The sequence below is a fragment of the Mchenga conophoros genome, linkage group LG1 (genome assembly GCF_057382185.1).
Source record: "Mchenga conophoros isolate Kocher_MC1m ecotype Shallow Benthic linkage group LG1, M_conophoros_male_GT1.1, whole genome shotgun sequence".
Lineage (NCBI taxonomy): Eukaryota > Metazoa > Chordata > Actinopteri > Cichliformes > Cichlidae > Mchenga > Mchenga conophoros.
The window spans coordinates 27,871,225-27,889,257 of NC_140526.1; the positions used below are offsets into that span (position 1 = coordinate 27,871,225).

The 18,033-nt window shown below is 39.5% G+C and overlaps 2 protein-coding genes across 3 annotated transcripts; one reads left to right on the forward strand and one right to left on the reverse strand.

Moving 5' to 3' along the window:
- Nucleotides 1-6,614: 6,614 nt before the first annotated feature.
- On the reverse strand, nt 6,615-14,112 carry stk16 (serine/threonine kinase 16). The gene is made up of 8 exons (XM_085272661.1): nt 13,973-14,112; nt 13,477-13,602; nt 12,279-12,498; nt 12,062-12,195; nt 10,742-10,829; nt 10,032-10,160; nt 9,801-9,922; nt 6,615-8,394 (listed from the first exon to the last, which is right to left on the reverse strand). Exons 2-8 carry the CDS (start codon nt 13,560-13,562, stop codon nt 8,256-8,258), a joined length of 918 nt encoding a protein of 305 aa, XP_085128787.1. The 5' UTR covers nt 13,563-13,602; nt 13,973-14,112; the 3' UTR covers nt 6,615-8,255.
- On the forward strand, nt 14,042-17,369 carry pcnp (PEST proteolytic signal containing nuclear protein). 2 transcript variants are annotated; one of them, XM_085272681.1, is made up of 5 exons: nt 14,042-14,153; nt 14,740-14,966; nt 15,678-15,752; nt 15,847-15,902; nt 15,989-17,369. In XM_085272681.1, exons 1-5 carry the CDS (start codon nt 14,108-14,110, stop codon nt 16,098-16,100), a joined length of 516 nt encoding a protein of 171 aa, XP_085128807.1. In that variant the 5' UTR covers nt 14,042-14,107; the 3' UTR covers nt 16,101-17,369. The 2 variants fall into 2 exon arrangements, with proteins under 2 accessions (XP_085128807.1, XP_085128799.1); XM_085272673.1 differs by having other exon boundaries at nt 14,058-14,153; nt 14,737-14,966.
- Nucleotides 17,370-18,033: the final 664 nt, after the last annotated feature.

The window sequence follows — 18,033 nt, forward strand, 5'->3', positions numbered from 1 at the left end:
CAAATGAACGACCTGGTATATTGTAAAAAGGAGGAATGCACGGGTCACCTCTGCCACAAAGACCTGGAAGATATTTCAAGTTGCTGATTGTAAAAATCTTTCTTTGTTTAAGAAAAACCAAATCAAAGAAAGCTCTAGAGGAGGCAACGTGTAAACTTCTGGTTACCCTCAACAACGGTATGTCGATATTAGACTTTCCATCAAAACAGACTGATGAAACCAAGATCAACTTGGACCAGATGATGGGATGTGAAAAAAGAAAGCATGGAGAAGGAGAGAAACTGCTCATGATTGTCTAAAAACTGGATTTATAAGACCTTTCTTCACTGCACTTGTTGGATACTGAATGTTGGAACTTTGTGACTTTGATGCTGTTTGTATGCAACACAGAGATTTTAGGTCTGACCAACGGTCTCAGTCGCAGGCAAAAGATGACAGTCAAAATTCTAAGAGATCATTTATTAATACAATGACTCAAAAATGAAGGATAAAACAGTCCAGTGTCCCACTTGAGTACAGAATAAAACACACAGTTCAAGGCCAGAGCAAGCTATGTCACAAGCCAGTTGCACTTCACATGTTGACTGCTTTAACAGGGATCAGCAATTGTCTTCCAAGACCCACCACCCTGTAAGAAGAATGCCAGTAATCACTGTGCCTCAGCAACTCAACTCTGCCTTTAGGCTGTGGCATGTAGTAGGTCCTGGCCTGCACAGAGAGACAATATCACCCAGTTTCATCATACAAGTTACAGAGTAACAAGCTATCCATCATAAACACATCAGGTCATATCACATACCTGCACAGAGAGACAATATCACAGCAGTGTCTGCAGTGTGGGCTATAAGTAGACTAGAGTATCAGTGCAATCAAATACACCTGCCTTCAATTAGTCCAACCCATCACAGCCATAGGGAAACAGCAAATGTGACACACAAAACCACTCCCACTTCACACAATAAACATGGAGATTAATTGATACAGGCAACATTGGCAACATTAGTCCACCACCATGTTACAAATACCTCCTCTTTCAATGTGCATCCCCTGTGGTGCTCGAGGGTGTAACTCCCACACAGTTATGCAAACGTTTTGCAAAACCCCTTTAAATGAAAGCTAAAAGTCTGCACATCTTGATTGGTTGATTTAAAATGCAATGATGTAGTGATGGACAGAAGTATAAGAAAAAGTGCCATTGCCTAAAAACTTTTGGTCCTAACTCTAAATATATTTGCTGCTTGTAAACCTCTAACTTTTGTATTAGTATACATTCTTTTGTATTATAAGCTTTTCTCTGAAAATACTTTACAAATAGCCAAAAACTACACAAGACGATAATCTCGGCCACTAACCCAATTTTGGTTTAGGACTTACACTTAAAACAAACAAACAAAGCAAAACAACTTTTATAACAAAAGAGATGGGTTTTTTTTCTATTCTAGGCTCGTTTACTATTGACATAAAACTAAAGCGACACGGGTGAGTGTATCTGCATGCATGCATAGAAAGGGTCACGCCAACATCTCATTTATGTAATGGCTCCACATTTATCGCCGCTGACATGACTGACGGGTGGAAATGACATCACTAACATTTAAATTGTTGTCCTTCTCTCTGCAAAGTAATACACGCTAAGTGATGCATATTCCACCAACAAGCTATTTTCTACTCTCATTCCCTATGTCTTTACTCCATGTTTCATACACACACGCACACACACACTCTCTGCGTTTCATTTGGCTGTCCCCACAACCTCTCTGTGTCTCTGTGATATCCAATTGGCATAATTGAGCCAGGTCAGATGATAAAGGGACCCATAACAATCTATGCAAGTAAAATAAAAAGCAGCTCCCACTTATTACTTTTGTACTCTTCCTGTGCCAATCACCAATCAGCCTTCCCTTGCACAACAGCAGATTTAACAGACTGACATGTCTGCATTCATTAGAAGAAAAAAAGTGTGACATCCCAGAAGAAGTAAAGCGAAACGAGGAGAGGTGAAGGCAGCAAAAGTTCAGCAGAGTGTGAGCTGAGATAGATGAGATGTGACAGGCTGCCACTCTTCTCAGCACCTTCTCATCAGCATGACACAGCTGTCACAGCCCTATTTCAGGAAAATTAAACGGCCTTACGGTAAACTGGCCTGCCTTGGGAGGAGGGGCTGGAGGAGCAAGGAGAGTATGTGTGTGTGCGAGAGAGAAAATGAATAAGCTTATAGTATGCAGATGGGCTTTCAGTGTCTCTCCTCCCCCAATCTGTTCCCCTCCAGCAAGTGCCACCCTCTCCTTTTGACATGATAATGGCTCCAAATTGATGAAGACACTTCACTCACTCGATGACAACTCTACCAGCAAGCGACATGAACGCCTCCTCCACGCCCCCTCGTCCATCACTGTGAAGGCCTTCCTTTCTGCTTGCATGACACAGGCTGGGTGGGAAGTTGTTTAATCAGCTAATTTGCTCTCCTCTGGCCACCTTTAATGACCATGCCACCTCTGGATTATCTTGTCATCCTATCCTCTTAATTCTCGCTGATGAACTGCTCATCAAACTGTTAGCCTCTTTGTACCTTTGCCACACTTAGCAAAGGTTATAGGCCTGCAATTAAAACTAATATGTCAGAGCACATTCTTCTCTTTAATTGACAGAAAAGGAAGCATTTCTACAACAGCCAAGACATCCCCCAGTTTGGAGAACATAGTTGTGAAGATGATGTCATTGTGTGTCTGAGGTTGTGTATGTCTGCCTAAAAACTGAGCAAACACAGCTCCTCATAAACACATTTAAAGACATCAGAAACTAAATTTAAGCCCTTTATCTGTGTGGCCTTTGCATGTTGAGGTGGGAACATGCTTAATTTTGATGGAAATGCAAACTGTACAATGCATGTAAATCAAATAATATGGCTTTAGCAGTGATTCTAGATGTCATCCCTTTAGATTGGAACCACGTTGTGAGGGCTAAAACTAAAAGTTCCTACATTTAGGGTCCGCTAAGCTACAGTGAGTTTGCTTGAAAAAAAGAGGAAGAAAAAGTAGCATGCGCACTTGTAAGGGGTATCTCTCCAGCACTTTAAAAAGAGTCAACCTAGCTCTGTGTCCTGGTTTGCTTGACTCGGGTAGCCTAACCTGCCCCACATGTCTCTGTTATGAGCTGAAGATCAGTCCTATAGCTGCCCATTTAAGCCACTCTCTTGCAGATTCAGCACAACCACAACAAGGTGGCCACGCTGCCGGTGAAGGAGTTGTGATGCCTTTAAAATAATTCATAACATCCGACCTGTGTTGACCTTATACAGCAAATAAAAACTATCGATCCACCTCCCCCAACTCCCACTTTAAAAGACTTATTGTGGAGCTCCATTTCATCTAATCACTTGGCAAAAGAGTCCAGTGTCTAGATAAAAAAAGAATAAATAAAAAAGTCCCCGGGCCAACGTGTTGCTCTCACCTTTGCAGATGAAATTACCCGAAAAGCTGTTACAAATCAATATAATCAATGCAATCAGCTAACTGACACAGGCAATCTCCTGCCAGTAAGTAAAATACCCCCGGCGGAGATCTTTCAATCTCTGGTGCCATAATTGCCCCCAAGGGCGACGTTAGGGTGTACCGTTTTGTACACTTAATTAAATTAGTGAGCTCTGTGGACAGGGTGGGTTGCCGGTCTCAGGGAGAAGGGATAGGTCTGGCTCTGTGCCAGTAATTAAGCCAATACCTTTCTTGATTACGCCAATCCCCCTTAATGAACTCATTATGCATTTTAACCCAAACACTCCCATGAATTAATGAGCGCACAGAAAGCTCCTTCTTCAAAAGGACGCCCCGATCACAAGCCCGGGCTGTAACTCATCCACTCTACGAGGGAGACGTAATGTCCATATTTCTCCCTCTTTCAGCCGCAGCCAAGACTAATCTGGACTTGAGTGACAGCAAAAGTTTTCAGTCTGTACACATAAAGCTTTAAAGAAACACGGGCCCTCATCTGGCAAGTGGCAACAGGAACTTACTGGGCGACTTTACAAGGTCTCCCCGGGATCGTGTCTGAATTCAAGGTCCAAAACAAAGACCACGTGACTTCTGTGTGGTCATTTTTGCAGAGATATGATGACGTGCACATACGCACACGGGTCCCAAACATATGTGCAAAATGATTTAAAGAGACCCAGGAGCACTGCGGGGTGGGAGCAGCCCTGCACTGACCCATAATGTTTTGCTAATTAAATAATTCACTAATTGATTCATCGCCAAATCAATAAAGCCTGCAGATGGTTTATGGTGTGAGAGCTAAAGTGTGCTTGTGATTCAAGTCTTGGAGGGAGGAATGCAGATCACTCAGGCACACACAGCATCCGAACCAGCGGTGTGGGTCCACTTAATGAGTGATAACCAAAAGCATGTGAAACTGTGCTAAAACGCAGGCGGCCGCTCTGTTGACCTTGCACTTGTGTTGTATGACATCATTCAGCCCCTCACATGGACATGATCGTGAATATAAAAGGTAGGCCCAGAGTGTGTCTGTATCCCTGTTGAACCCATAAAAACAGCTCTGTCCTGAACCCAGCACCCCCACTCAGGGGAGGCTGGGATTTGTAGGTGGGCCTGAGGAAAAAATTAGATGGAATATTATTAATTCAAGTGTAATGATTCCTTAGGGTGTTTGTGTATAAGAGGGCATACGCACTGTAAATATGCGAGGCGGGTGAACTTTACGGCTGGTCATATTTGTGTGTTTGCGCCCGCGGAGGTAGACATTACCTCTGAAAGTAATTGGGGCAGCCGTGAAGTGTGACACCTCAGTGATCTGAGTGGGTGTTAAGGCTGTAAATTCAGCTACATGTGCGATTGGATATTTGTTTGCGAACATAAGCGCAGGAGGAAAGATGCAGAGAACGGCCACCAGCGCTCGATGCCATCAAATGAAGGCTGTGATTGTCAGCCACTGGATACAATTTAACGGAGACTGAGACAGCTTGATTGAAATATAGAATTCTTTTAATTTAAAAGTGTGCGCAAAAAACCAAAAACGTATTTGAAAACCACATAACACTGCAGATTAATCTTTTAAAGGCCGGGTTTTGGAGCCAGGCAGCAGGCATTTCCTTCTGTTCAGCCACTACTTAATTTATACTTCTGCAGTGAATATGATGCTTACGGGAGATTTATGCTTCTGCATTAAATCTACATATAGGTATATAGTAACCACGACTACACCACCATCAAAAACACTGGTATAAATACTTGGTAGTGCCGTTGGCCACTTTAATCATTGATGCATTGTAGTCACTACATGGATTCACCACAGAAGTATGCTGGCCAGATCCCCCAGAAAACTAAATGTGAGGTAGACAAATGTGTTCCTGTGGGACAAATGGGACACAATGTTGTAGTCTAAATATTTTGATTATATTTTGGTGTTATCTCAGCTGCTCTTCTGTCCCGTAACAAATTTTGCCCTTCACTTTAGGTGTGTCCAAAGATTGTTACCCTTACCCTTTTTTTAAGCTATATCTGACAATTTTAGCGATTTTCATAACCCGGATATTCTGTGCTACGCCACATACACAGTTAATTTGGGCACTGTCATGTGATACCTCAGTGATTTCTGTAGCTTGATAACCAATATAGGTAAGATGTAACCTCAAATGTAGAAATTAGGTTTTATTCGTCATTAGCTCATTTGGCTAAAACACTGATGGGCTCATGGTAAGGCATCTGTCCAACTGCCCACAGTTCACAAGACCCCTACAGTACTGGACACAATGACACCTAATGCATCATTACCAAAATTGTGCTCAAGGTCCTATTTGTTGTTTTTTGGGCACTTTTCCATTTCATAGCATAACATCCCTTCCTACTACAAGCTCATCAGATTCTCACTCCTGATGTATCAAAATGAGATTCAAACCATTTAGCAAAGACGTTAACATACTGCTGATAAAATTACGCATGCAAAAATGATAAAGGAAGAACTTAAAATATTGCTTTGCCACACAGTGCATACCACTGGTGTCGTGTTAGGTGGTGATGATCATGGAGGGAGTGGTTGACTCTCACATTAATTAGGCAGGGTTGGGGCTTTCATCAGTAATATGTAATCAATGCTATGACATGCTGATACATTCACGTATTTTCATGCTTTTTGTGTCCATGGTTACTACTGACCACATGATCACATAACACTCCTAAACTCACACACACTTTAATTTGGTGGTGAACGAGATTAACCTTTTACTGGAGGAGACTGTTTGTAAGCAAACTAATTTTAATTCTCATTAATTTGTAGAGCCAACTAATGACACGGAAATTGATAACTTGCTTTCTGTACATCATAAATTACTATTATCTGCAAATTGTGATTGATCATCCACCATAATATCACATTTACAAATAAAATTTTATAGGCTGCAAATTGATGCTGCATCACAAAACATCAGGTTATCAAAACAATTGAAATGCAAATATCTGATGATCCCCTAGGTTGAATTTATGAAGTTTAACCAACTAATTAATGCTTTCAGAATGCTTTTTTTGTTTGTTTTTTTAAATTGGGCGATGTGTCGTAGCGGTAACTATACTTAAACACAGATTCACATAATTTATTTGACAGACTACTTTTAAAATGCCACGATGCCATTTTATTTCACAAGTATATTAAAAACTGTGTACATAGTGCTACAGTACATATTTACCACATTTATCCTTTTACTTGACAGTGAATAAACACAACTTCAAAAGGATTTTACAAAATCAAATAACACACTCATCTGTGATCTTCACCACTGTGTCTGTAATACAGGAGAGATTTCTTACTGCAGGCATCAAGCCAGTTTGTGCGCCATTAACAGCCACACAGAAGTTCATAGTCAGTTTACATAGACAGGCTTAGTAGGAGGTGGTGATACAGTTAAATGCTGTGTTAATTACTGTTCCAGTACATACCAACAATTAACTGGACTTCTTAGTTTTATTATAATGTACTTCATCACTGCAGGACAGCCAAAAATGAAATTTAAAACGCCTAAAAATTTACTGTGTCTAGTAACCATTTAAAAAGTATCATTAGGGTCTAATGAGAAACACCATCAGACCCTTTGGGATGTTTGCGTACCCTGAGAAAACAAAAGTGTCAAACTAATCACTCATGAGTGAAAACGCAGGATTCAACACAAACATAGCTGGAATGGAAAATATTTAACTGTTAAAACACAATACAGTGAAAAGTGAAGTTTAATAAAAACAAAACAAAAACCAACCCTATAAGGTCACATAAAATTGCAATTTTGATGACAAGCATGCCATGAAGTGATTCCTCAGTGTCATTAAAATTTGAATTTACCGTTGTAACATTAGAACCTGACATCTCCAATCATTCTCTTTTCTTTTTTGTGTGTGCAAGTAATTGAATATGTGGAGAAATGCAGACGAGGAGACTCCTGCCTCTTTTCTCCATCTCTGCTAAAACGAGAAAGCTGACGATTACGGTACACACGTGTAACTAAGTGTTACACATAATAAGGAATAATAAGGAATTAAAGGGGGAAAAAGAAAGAAAGAAAGTGGAACATATTCCTTCTTGCTAGGGAATGTCATCTGGGGCAGCTTTCACTCACAGGAAATTTTGGCAAAGCTTTTATGTTTATCTTTTATCTTTACACCATTGTCATTAAGAAAACAAAAAACAACCACACTATAACTGAGAAAACAAAAAGTTGAATATCTTAAAGTATTATTATAGAAATATGCTTATTTTGTAAGGCCACAGCCAGTAGCTAGGCAGCTTTTCTTCATAACTGAATTTTAAGTTAATGTACACCGATTTTAACCTTCATATAGAGTAATAAAGCTAGCCTGTTGCCCTCATCATAGTCCCAAACTAAAATTCCACCCTGCTAGTTCCAGCCTCAAACTGAATTGACAGAGTGGTGTCCTCTTTATTCTACTCTTGGAAGAACGTTGAGATTACAAAACAGACCCACTTCATTATCAGATGCACATAGCCTCAGCCATAATTGGCTTCTGGGTGTAATTACATGTAAGGCTTCTCTGATTCTTCAGAGCTTTAGGAGGACTATACAAATGTTTTGTGATACCCAAACTGAACTGGAACATTCAAACTAAACTCATGCCAAGCTCCCCAAGATGAGTGAAAATTGGTATATTAGAGTCAATAAATAAATCAAAGAATTTTAACCTGGAACTAAGATGTTCCTTTCAAAGGTCTACATGACCACACATTTGGTTCACTGTGCAGGATCAGACCATGTTGGTTTGGGTGTTTGGGCTGCGACTCTGCAGGTCCTGTACTTGATCAAGAACCCAGTTGATGTTCGGTCTCTCCTGAGGATTTGACACCATTATGGAGCTCAGCAGCATCTGCAGACCCTCTGAGTATCTGGGTACAAGACAAATACCAACTTTAGGTTTGATACAGTGCTGTCAAAGGTCTTGAGTTACCCCCTCGCTTCTTTAGATTTTGGTTCCAAGGAGTCAGAATTTCTTGTAAGCTTTTTTCACTCATTTTCAGTCCAGTCCTTGTACCGAGCATTTTCAGAGGAATCTTTTTTGTTTGTTAAGCAACTTCACACTGACATATGAATGATTCAAGCAGAAAAAGGCACCTAACTCAAAGGATGAACTAGTGTCTATAGATAACAGACAACTCGGCACAGAACCCATTCTAAATGGTTATTTTAGGCACTTTGTTAAGAGCAGCATGTCACAACTTTAGTTCAAACTTCAAAAAAGAAAAAAAAAAAGTGTTCACTGAAGCCTAATCAGAAACGGTCTTTGGGGAAGGATGGCTGTCAAGAAGCCATTGTTAAAGAAGGGAATAAACATGGAGAAAATGTTCAGGGTGACCAAATTACACAAGAACTGGACTGAAAATCAGTAGGAACAGGTCTTATTGGGTGATTAATCCAGATTTGATAACTGTGGTTCAAATCTTAGTCAGTGTGTTTGGAGAAGTACAGGTGAGAGGTACAATAGAGTGTCCACACCAATCTATGACGCATGGTGGAGGCTCTATCATGATTCGGGGCTGCATTTCAACCAGTGGTGTTGGAGAACAACATTTGTGAAATTATCAACACAGAAAAGTGAGGTTAGATACACCATACAGTGCCATGAGGAAAGCATCTGGTTGGCAACTGCTTCATTTTTCAGCATGTAAATGATCCTAAAGCTCAAACTTCAACATTACTGAAAAACTATTCCTGAAGACTACTTTTAAAAAAATGACAGAAAGCTTGTCTAAGAGAGTTCAAGCTGTGTTGAAGAATAAAAGGTGGTGATACCAAATCTTGACTTTCAAACTTTTGAAAGAACTTCAAAGAACTGCAATACCTTTTCCTTCCTATGAAAATATGATGAAAGGAGGGGTAGCTTAAGACTTCTACACCGCACTGTAAAGCATGTGCGGTGTTAAGCATGCACAATTTTTATTAACAGTGAAAAGGTTTCCAGGGTGTAGCCAGGCTCACAGCCACATAGCTTTTTTTTTTAAAAATGAAAGAGAAACTAAACTTAGTTTTTTTGTACTACATTTGAGAGGTCAGTGTTGTGTTAGCTTAACTGAACAGTACCAAAGAAAATTCAAGCATACAAAAATCTTGGTAAGGTACCTATTCCTGTTACTATCGGTCCTAAAATCAGTTGCACGCCATTTGAACTGGAACATGCTTTTATTCTCCAGGGCTTCTCAATTCAAAACAACTGTTTTTTCCTACTACTCTGCAAAGCAGTAACACAAACATTTAAATAAATAGGAAACTTTCAAGCTACAGCCTGAAGACTGACCTGCAAGAGGGAGGGATGGATACTGGATTCTGGACAGCCAGAGCAACACTGTCTCCCTTCTGAAATATCAGATCGTACGGCCCTTCCAACATCATCATACAGTAAAGCACACAGCCAAGTGACTGGAACGGTGGGGACAGCAAAGCACAAGAAAGAGGTTTCATCTGTGAGTGACATTTACTGAGAACAAATATACGCAACACAGACAAGCAAAGGTCTACACAGCTTTACCCAGATATCAGTGCGCTCATCTATAATGCAGTGGCTCTCAACATTGAAGAGTTCAGGAGCCCTGTACGAAATGGTGCACCGCTGGGCGGCCCAGTCCTGTATGGTCATGGCTTCTCTGGATCCTTTTACCTGCAATGAAGTCATTTTTATTAAATCCATTGTGGGTTAAGTAGTTTAGGGGCTCTAGCGGTAAGACGTTGGATGGATGTGTTAAAGAACCACAAAGTAGTTTCAGAGACATACAAAAAGCAAATCTAACAATAAAAGCTATGGAAATGTTAAAAGTCACATGTGACATTGCTCATTACACAGTCAATTATGTTTAAAAAGAAAAAAAAAAGAAAAAAAGAAAATCTAGAAAGAAAACAGCTGTGTCCTGAGAAACTAAAGACAAAACCCAGACATTTAGCTGTATAACCTAAATATGAGCTTCACTACTCTGCCATCTAGTGGTGGAGCTCAGCAACATTTAAATTCAATAAAATTGAATTGAATTCAATTAAATAAAAGCCTGAAAATTACTTTTCAGTATAAACAAACACAAAAAAAGTAGTGAGGACGGCACTTTGTTCTTACACATTCAGAGCACAAAAATGCTGTGGTGACCAGTCTCACCTCAGGCTTCAGTTAAACTAACTAAGTCTTTTTTTCCACAAAAAAACCCATAAAGTCACAAATCTTAAAAATCCTTCTTAGACCCTGGACTTTACCTCAATCCTGGCACGGTTCATTGAGCCAAGGTCCATCAGAACTGGCCTGTCATCCTCATCAAGAAGCACATTTGTGGGCTTTATGTCTCTGTCAAATTATAGCACACAGCAGGCATTTAGATGTAGACAACTCTGTCGGGTTAAAAACAAAAAACACAAAAGCAGGTTGACTGTTGCATCAGTCACTCATGCCTGGAGGCCTGTTGCTGACCATCTGGCAACAACCAGTCACTCGGGTAAGCTGTGGGACGTTGGACAAGAAGTAAAAATGCTGTGCAGTCCCACATAAAGAGGAACATCTGGTCACTCGAGCTGAAATTGCCATTTTGATGATAACCAAACTACCTTTAGTTTGTTTTTCAAAAGAAGTACAACTATTTAGACAAATAATCTTGAGACAATGTGCTACATTTTGACTGGTTCTTCAATACATGCACTTTTCTAAAGCCTGGCTTTTAGTCAATGTGTATGAAGGGAAGTATTTTTAGCATAGTCACATTGGGTATAACATTAGTCAGGCTAAAGTTCCAAATAACCAAAAAGTAAGAAGCTTTGCAAATTTTTGTGAAAATGATAGAAACTACAACACAGAAAATGAAAAGGTAGTATATAGTGAGAAATTTGTTTTTCTAAAGTTATTTTTACATTTTGCACAAGAACAATTATTCTGTGAAGTGACATCGTCTGTGTGCATGTGCCATAACTTGTTAAAAATTACTAAAATTGTCAGATATGAGATATACAGATGCTACTGACAACTATTTAGTAAGTTGGCAAGAAAGTTTAAAAGGTTACGTTCAAATATATTGCATTTGAACACGTCCCAGCATTGTAAACGTGTCCCACTTTGACCCACACAAACACTGTGTTTGTCCCATATGTTTGTTGGAATGTGGTCAAGCTATTTGCAGCTGACCATCAATAAAGACAATATGGCAATGAGCTGCAAGACACACAACTGGTTCAACTTATTTAAGTGGTGAAATAATGTTTTTGTTTCTAAATGCATAAGTATTGTGGAGCTTTCTAAAAGATAAAAATTATGGATTTCCCCCCTTTATGGGAGTAATGAATCTGAATATGGCAAAATAATCTGGTATTTCTTTTGAAATGTGTGAAACATGATATGCATGTAGTGCACTCGCTTGTCATTTCTGCACCACCATGCACTGCTGCTGAAAAACTGCATACCCCAAGTCAAAAATAAACAGATCGGAAGTAAGATTAAAGTTTTAATCAAATAATGCATAACAGCACAATGATGTTTATTCTTTTTTTCATATAGTTTCTCATTCAACATCTCAGATGGTTAGGGATTACCTGTGTGCATAGCCTTTGTCGTGAATGGCCTTGAGTCCAGAGCAGATACCACGAAAGATTTGCAAAATTTGTTTTTCAGGCATTGAGCTCCCCTTGTCTCTCAGCTTCTCCAGAACAGACCACAGACTGCCTTTCTGTTTGCATAAGCACGCAAGCATATCAGACCAAGATCATTTCTCTCAAGATTATGCTAATGATAACTGCTGCAAAAACTTACTCTCATATATGGCAGAAGTAGCCGGGCTTCAGTCTTGCCTCCATGATCAACAAAGGAATGTGCAACCAGGCTCAAGACGTTGGGATGGTTAAACATCTGGTGCATCTCCACCTCTGTCTGAGCCTCCTGGCGACCCTCACGGTCATGACATAGGATTCTCTTCAGGGCATAGAAGTGCCCATCCTTTACCCCTTCAACCAGATCAACGAAACTGAACCCACTGAAAAGAGAAAAAGGTTTATCAATGCAAAACTGACTTAAAAGGAAAGGAACAGTGACATGCCATACATACTTGCTTTGGTTTGAACAAAGGAGGTGAAGAAAAGTGTGCATGTAGTGGGTTGGAGTTTGTTGAGACAACTATCAGGGGGATTTATGACAAAAGGATAGCAAATTAATCAAAGTTAAGGTTTGCAAGATGGTAGTGAAACCTGCTATGATGTATGGCTTGGAGCCTGTGATACTGCCCCCCCCCCCAAAAAAAAACACCCACAAAAAGAAACAAAATAAAAACAAAGAGTGGGCAGAGTTGAAGATGCTAAGATTTTCACTGGGAGTGACCTGATTAGACAGGATTAGAAATAAGTAGATCAGAGGGACGGCTTTGGAAACACAGGTAGAAAACAAAGATTGTTTGGACATGCACAGAGGAGGGATAGTAGATATGTGTCAGACAGCAGGAAAAGAGGAAGGCCACAGAGAAGACTCATGGATGTAGTGAAGGAGGATATACAAAGGGTTTGTGTGACAGAGGAAGACTATGGCTAAGGTGAGACAAAGGGAGATAACCACTGTTATCCTAAAAGGGAACAGGTAAAAGAAGAAACTGGAGCCAAAAAGTTTTAATAATCAACAATGCATTAATCCATCTTTCATTGCCTTATGATTTCCCAGCATATCTGAGGTTATAAACTTGATTCGTCCCTGTTAATAAAATAAAATAACGAAGAGAGTGTATAGGATCTGTTTACAAACTAACAACCAGTGCCCATGTTCCCAGTAAGTTGAGATGCGGTCACCAAGTGCAGCTATGAGACTCATGAATGAAGGTCACAGTAATGAGCTACATCGGGATAACTCTTAGAGGATTAATTATTCATTTGTTTCTTTTTCTAATTTAGGATTTGGTGACAAATATAAAATCTTATGATATACTTCTGCGTAGTTAAAGTCATACAGTGTGAAAATGTTTTCTTACCCTTCGTCGAGCTTCTGGACAAAATAATACTTTTTGTTATCAATGGTGATGGAGGCACGGGAGCATACGCACATTGTCTGTCCCATCTTGACTGGTACATTGTCTTAGGGCAAGCTTTTAAAGGGACTGGGAATTTAAAAAACAAACAAACAACAAAAGACAGAAAGTTATCCAAGGGTGACAGAAATGCATAAAGTCTATCAATTGTGTTAACTATGTAAAATAACCGTTACTGGAAGTAATCTAAAAGATATCGGCCGTGTATATAAAACACACTGGGTCTTACAGCGCTAATGAACTGTAACATAAATGTTAGCCAACACAGCATTACATTAACACGTAGCATAGCTGAGGATAGCAAAGCTACAACAGGTAATATTTCACATTAGGGTCAACTTTTAATATTAACTCAAGTCGACCTGTAGCTTTACCTAAATACCTACAAGCTATAAATAACACGCTATGCGATTAAACTCGTTAAGTTCCTTATTCTTACCAGTTTCTGTTTACCAGGTTAGCTCGCTGTCATATTGCTACGTCCATTTTCCTCTTCTTCTATTATCAGAGTGGGAGGGTTGTACTGCTAACAGCGCCAGAAGACGACTAGCGGTGAAATTGAGTGGAGAAAAAAATGGCGGATAACGAGCGTAAAAGGAGGGGTAACACCGACGACAGAGGTGATATGTGTGCTGTTTTATAGTGTATAATATGGTTGAAAAATATAAAGTAGTCAGTGTTAGCTTGATATGCCCCCTGTTTATTAAAACTAAGAAGAGACGTTAGCAGAAGGTGTCTTAAGACAACTTCATGCTAAGTAGATAAGCTTGCTAATGACAAGTTAGCAGTTAATATTGTGTTGACGTTAACCTATTTAGGTGCGTGTCAGATGTACTATTAATTAACAGTTGATAAGCCAAAGGCATCACTCTTTACTACAGTCCACTGTTTTGTTTTTAGCTTCATAACTCGCCGGAATAGCTGGTGTGCTATTAGCTAACTAATGCTAGTTAGCGCTGGCATCTTAGCTTGGGGTTACCTGGTCTTATACATCATGTAGAGTGCTTCAAACACCAAATTCTGATAAGGTTGCGACTTACTACGCACACAGTCGTCACGTGGATTGATAAAGCACCAAATTAAATGGTAGAGTGGTACTTATGTTTCGTTGCTTCATTAATGGCTAGCCATACAGGTAAAGATGATGGATTTAATAACGCCCAGGAAACAGTTGTTCACCTTGGTGAGTTGTCTTGCCTCAAGCAGGGCCGCAGGAGGAGGGAGGCAGAGTGAAAACTAAGCCTGTCTCTTGTAGCACTGTGGGGGGAGAAGGGACCGCAGTCAAACGCACATCCCAGCATCTCACCCACGAAGATGAAGACGAGTCTTCAGCAGACCCACCAGCACCAACCAAAGTCTCCAAAATAGGCTTCAGCATGAGCAGTCAATTGGGGAAGAAAACAAACCCCATATCTATTAAACTGGGAGCACCGGTGAGTATGTGAGACTGTAGACTAACACTGTGCAACGCTGTTATTTAAAAATCTGTACCCTATTAATATAATGGGTGTTGTAACACCCATGAAATTGTTGTACACAGTCTCTGAATAGCATAAAAGTTAGAGCATGGGATTGTAAATGATCATGGCACACTGCTCAGAAAAGTCCTAAAGAGTTTTTAAAAAGTAGTAGTGAAGTTTTTAAAAGTTTTAAAAAGACATGTCATTTGAATCTGGCCACCAGTGTGAAAGGTGTTGAAAGAATAAGGAATTTACCTCATCCAAGATTTGCATGTTGCTGTGTTTATGCTTCCAAAAGACACTGTGACTGCAATCGCAATTTATTACCTTGAGTGAAGTTCTTCAAAATTGTCATTAACAGTCAATAGACCATAAGAATCAAATGACTAGTTTTGGATGATCAGCCATCACTATGACGGTTGCCTCACAAAACACATTTCATCCCTATTTTCTCCATTTTATGAATGTGTTCATATGCATGTTGGTGTTGGTAATATCCAAAATATCAGAGGTCAGTTTCACGTTGACTTTCTGTGTTGTTACATAAACTTCTTTATTCACTGCTATAATTCAGAAGCTGAAGGAAGGATTGTGATTTCTGAGCATGGAGGTGTGATGCTTGATGCTAAGTTGTGGTGTTTTATTTTGTTTTCCTAATTGTCATGTCCCCCAACCTGTTTTTAGAAGCCCAAAGAGACTGCGCCATCACTTCCTGCAAAAAAGCTGGGCCTAGCGTCTGTTTTTAACGAAGATGATGATGTAAGTGTCTGTGCATGCAGGCATGTCACGATCACAAAAAATGCTTGAACAGTAGATGTTCAGAGGCTGATATTAACTTTCTTTTGTCATGTAGAGTGAACCTGAGGAGATGCCTCCAGAAGCAAAGATGAGGATGAAGAACATTGGGAGGTACAGACTGTACTTTACAATTTTGCACTTGGCTTCTGTGGTCAGCTTTGAAATCTTTAATTTCTTTACTTCTGTCACCTTTTTAGGGAAACGCCAACATCTGCAGGACCTAATTCCTTCAACAAGGGCAAACAGGGATTTTCCGATCATCAAAAGCTTTGGGAAAGGAAGCTCAAGTCCCAAGCAGAAAACTTGTAAATAACTACAGCAAATTTTGTCACTACTAGCTAATTTTGTATAGGTTAACCATGTTAAATATCAGTGAAGGCTCAGATAATTAGTCATTAGAGTCCTAGTTTTTCCAACTTCTCTGTGGGTCTGTGATGATGAATACTTTAAGCCTGCTTTGATTGTGACTGAATTTGTTTCCACTTTGAAATACTGGTTGACCTCTGTGTAAAAGGTGTGAACTGGTGATGAAAAGAAATTCCCCAGTATGATGGCTACAATTGTATTTGCTTTTTCAGGTTAATGAAAAAAACAAAACTCTCACCTTACGCCCCACATTTTCCTTTGCTCCTCTCCAAAGCTGGTGAGCAAGTGTGCTGCTTGCTTAATTTCTGTGTAAAAATGTAAATAGGAGTGCCACAGTGTTTTATTTTTAAAATGCCACAAATCAGAGTGTGAGACCTATGCTGTCTTGAGTGTGAAGTACACTAGACATGGCATGAGTTTGTCAGTTCCAGATCCTTGGTTTTCACCGGCTGTGCCACCTCAGTGTTTATGTTATGCTTGCTTTCTTTTACCCATTCAGGCTAATTACTGTAGAAATATGTCTGATTTCATTTTTATGTCCAAAACTAATATGTCTGTAGTTGACCTCTGTGTGAAACCCAGACTGAATGCGGCATGATGTGGATACCAGGGTGCGGGTAACAGTGCTGTTGATATGTTAATCAGGCCCATTTTAAGTTGCACCTCACTGATATACATTGTGCTTTACAGTCTGGGGGAAATCCATCTTAATGAGAAATATGAACTTTGAATTTCTGTGGGTTGAGTGTTCTGTTAACGTCCCCTAATAAATTCAATCAACGTTATGCTGAAATCTGTTTCCATTAAATATTTCCTTTTTTAAAGTGTGTATTTATAAGTCAGTCTTTGTAACATGTGAAACCAGGTACATACTCACGGACACTAATAAAGTCAGTATAGGAGGTGACTATAGTATAGTAGGGCTGAGTTTCGATAATCGATTTTCCAATTAAAATCAATTTCACCTTGAATAAAGCGACATCGATTCATTTCTCACCCGATGGCACGTACACGCCGTTGGGGCTGAAAGCTGACAGCTCACAGATCCTGATGCTGCAGATTGTGTCACTCTCCATCCAAAATTGACTGAACCAGCAGCAAAAGAAGATCCAAACTATGCTTCACATTTCGCTTCACATAAACATCATTGTGAATTTCCTCTTACTTTTGCTTTTTTTTGGCTTCTACCACAATAAAATCACACTTCCTACACAGCTTTCTCTCTCTGTGTTTTTCAAGAACAGTTTCTCATCTCAAATCTCTTTTTTTTCTGCATTCGTTTGCTTATTACCCACCAGTCTACTGTCGTTTACAGCGGTAGACTGGTTTAAAAAAAAAAAAAAGAGACATCCAACAAGAAAGCCTCATTTTTTTATGTTCAATACCAAAGAAATGTAATTTTTTTTAAATTATGCCAAATTGCAAAACGCTTAGCTGTGTCTCTAATAAAACCTCTAACATTGCTCTGCTTCACTTCAGCAGCATTAGGTAATGATCGTATGCTGATTCATGTTTTTTTTTTTTTTTCGGTTTTTGTTCTACTGCAGAATATTTTTAAGGTTATCTGCTTTAAAGCCAGGCCAGGAAAATCTCCTTCATGTTTTTCTGTGTTTTATCCTCAGTTACTTTGACACAAAGGCATCTGCTGTGATGCTCACACCTCTGATAAAGTCTTATAGGTGTCAGTACTGACAATTGATCAGACTTATAATATTTCTGACTTAGTCAAAATTGACTGAATCGAATCGAATCGTGAGATTATGAAAAAGAATCGAATTGATTCTAGAAATAGGGGCGATACCCAGCCCTATAGTATAGGAGGTGACTCACCCTTTTTTCCCTCCCAAAATGTTAAAATGATAGCTATGAATCTACA

Bases quoted from the DNA above. Each gene is read 5' to 3' on its own strand.
- stk16 (XM_085272661.1), bottom strand. From the start codon at position 13,562: ATGGGACAGACAATGTGCGTATGCTCCCGTGCCTCCATCACCATTGAT. The intron at 12,196-12,278 runs GTAAGTTTTTGC...TTATGCAAACAG, and splicing joins TACTTCTGCCATATATGAGA to AAAGGCAGTCTGTGGTCTGT. The intron at 8,395-9,800 runs GTCAGTCTTCAG...TCTTGTACCCAG, and splicing joins TCCATCCCTCCCTCTTGCAG to ATACTCAGAGGGTCTGCAGA.
- pcnp (XM_085272673.1), top strand. From the start codon at position 14,108: ATGGCGGATAACGAGCGTAAAAGGAGGGGTAACACCGACGACAGAG. The intron at 14,154-14,736 runs GTGATATGTGTG...TCTTGCCTCAAG, and splicing joins GGGTAACACCGACGACAGAG to CAGGGCCGCAGGAGGAGGGA. The intron at 15,903-15,988 runs GTACAGACTGTA...TCACCTTTTTAG, and splicing joins AGGATGAAGAACATTGGGAG to GGAAACGCCAACATCTGCAG.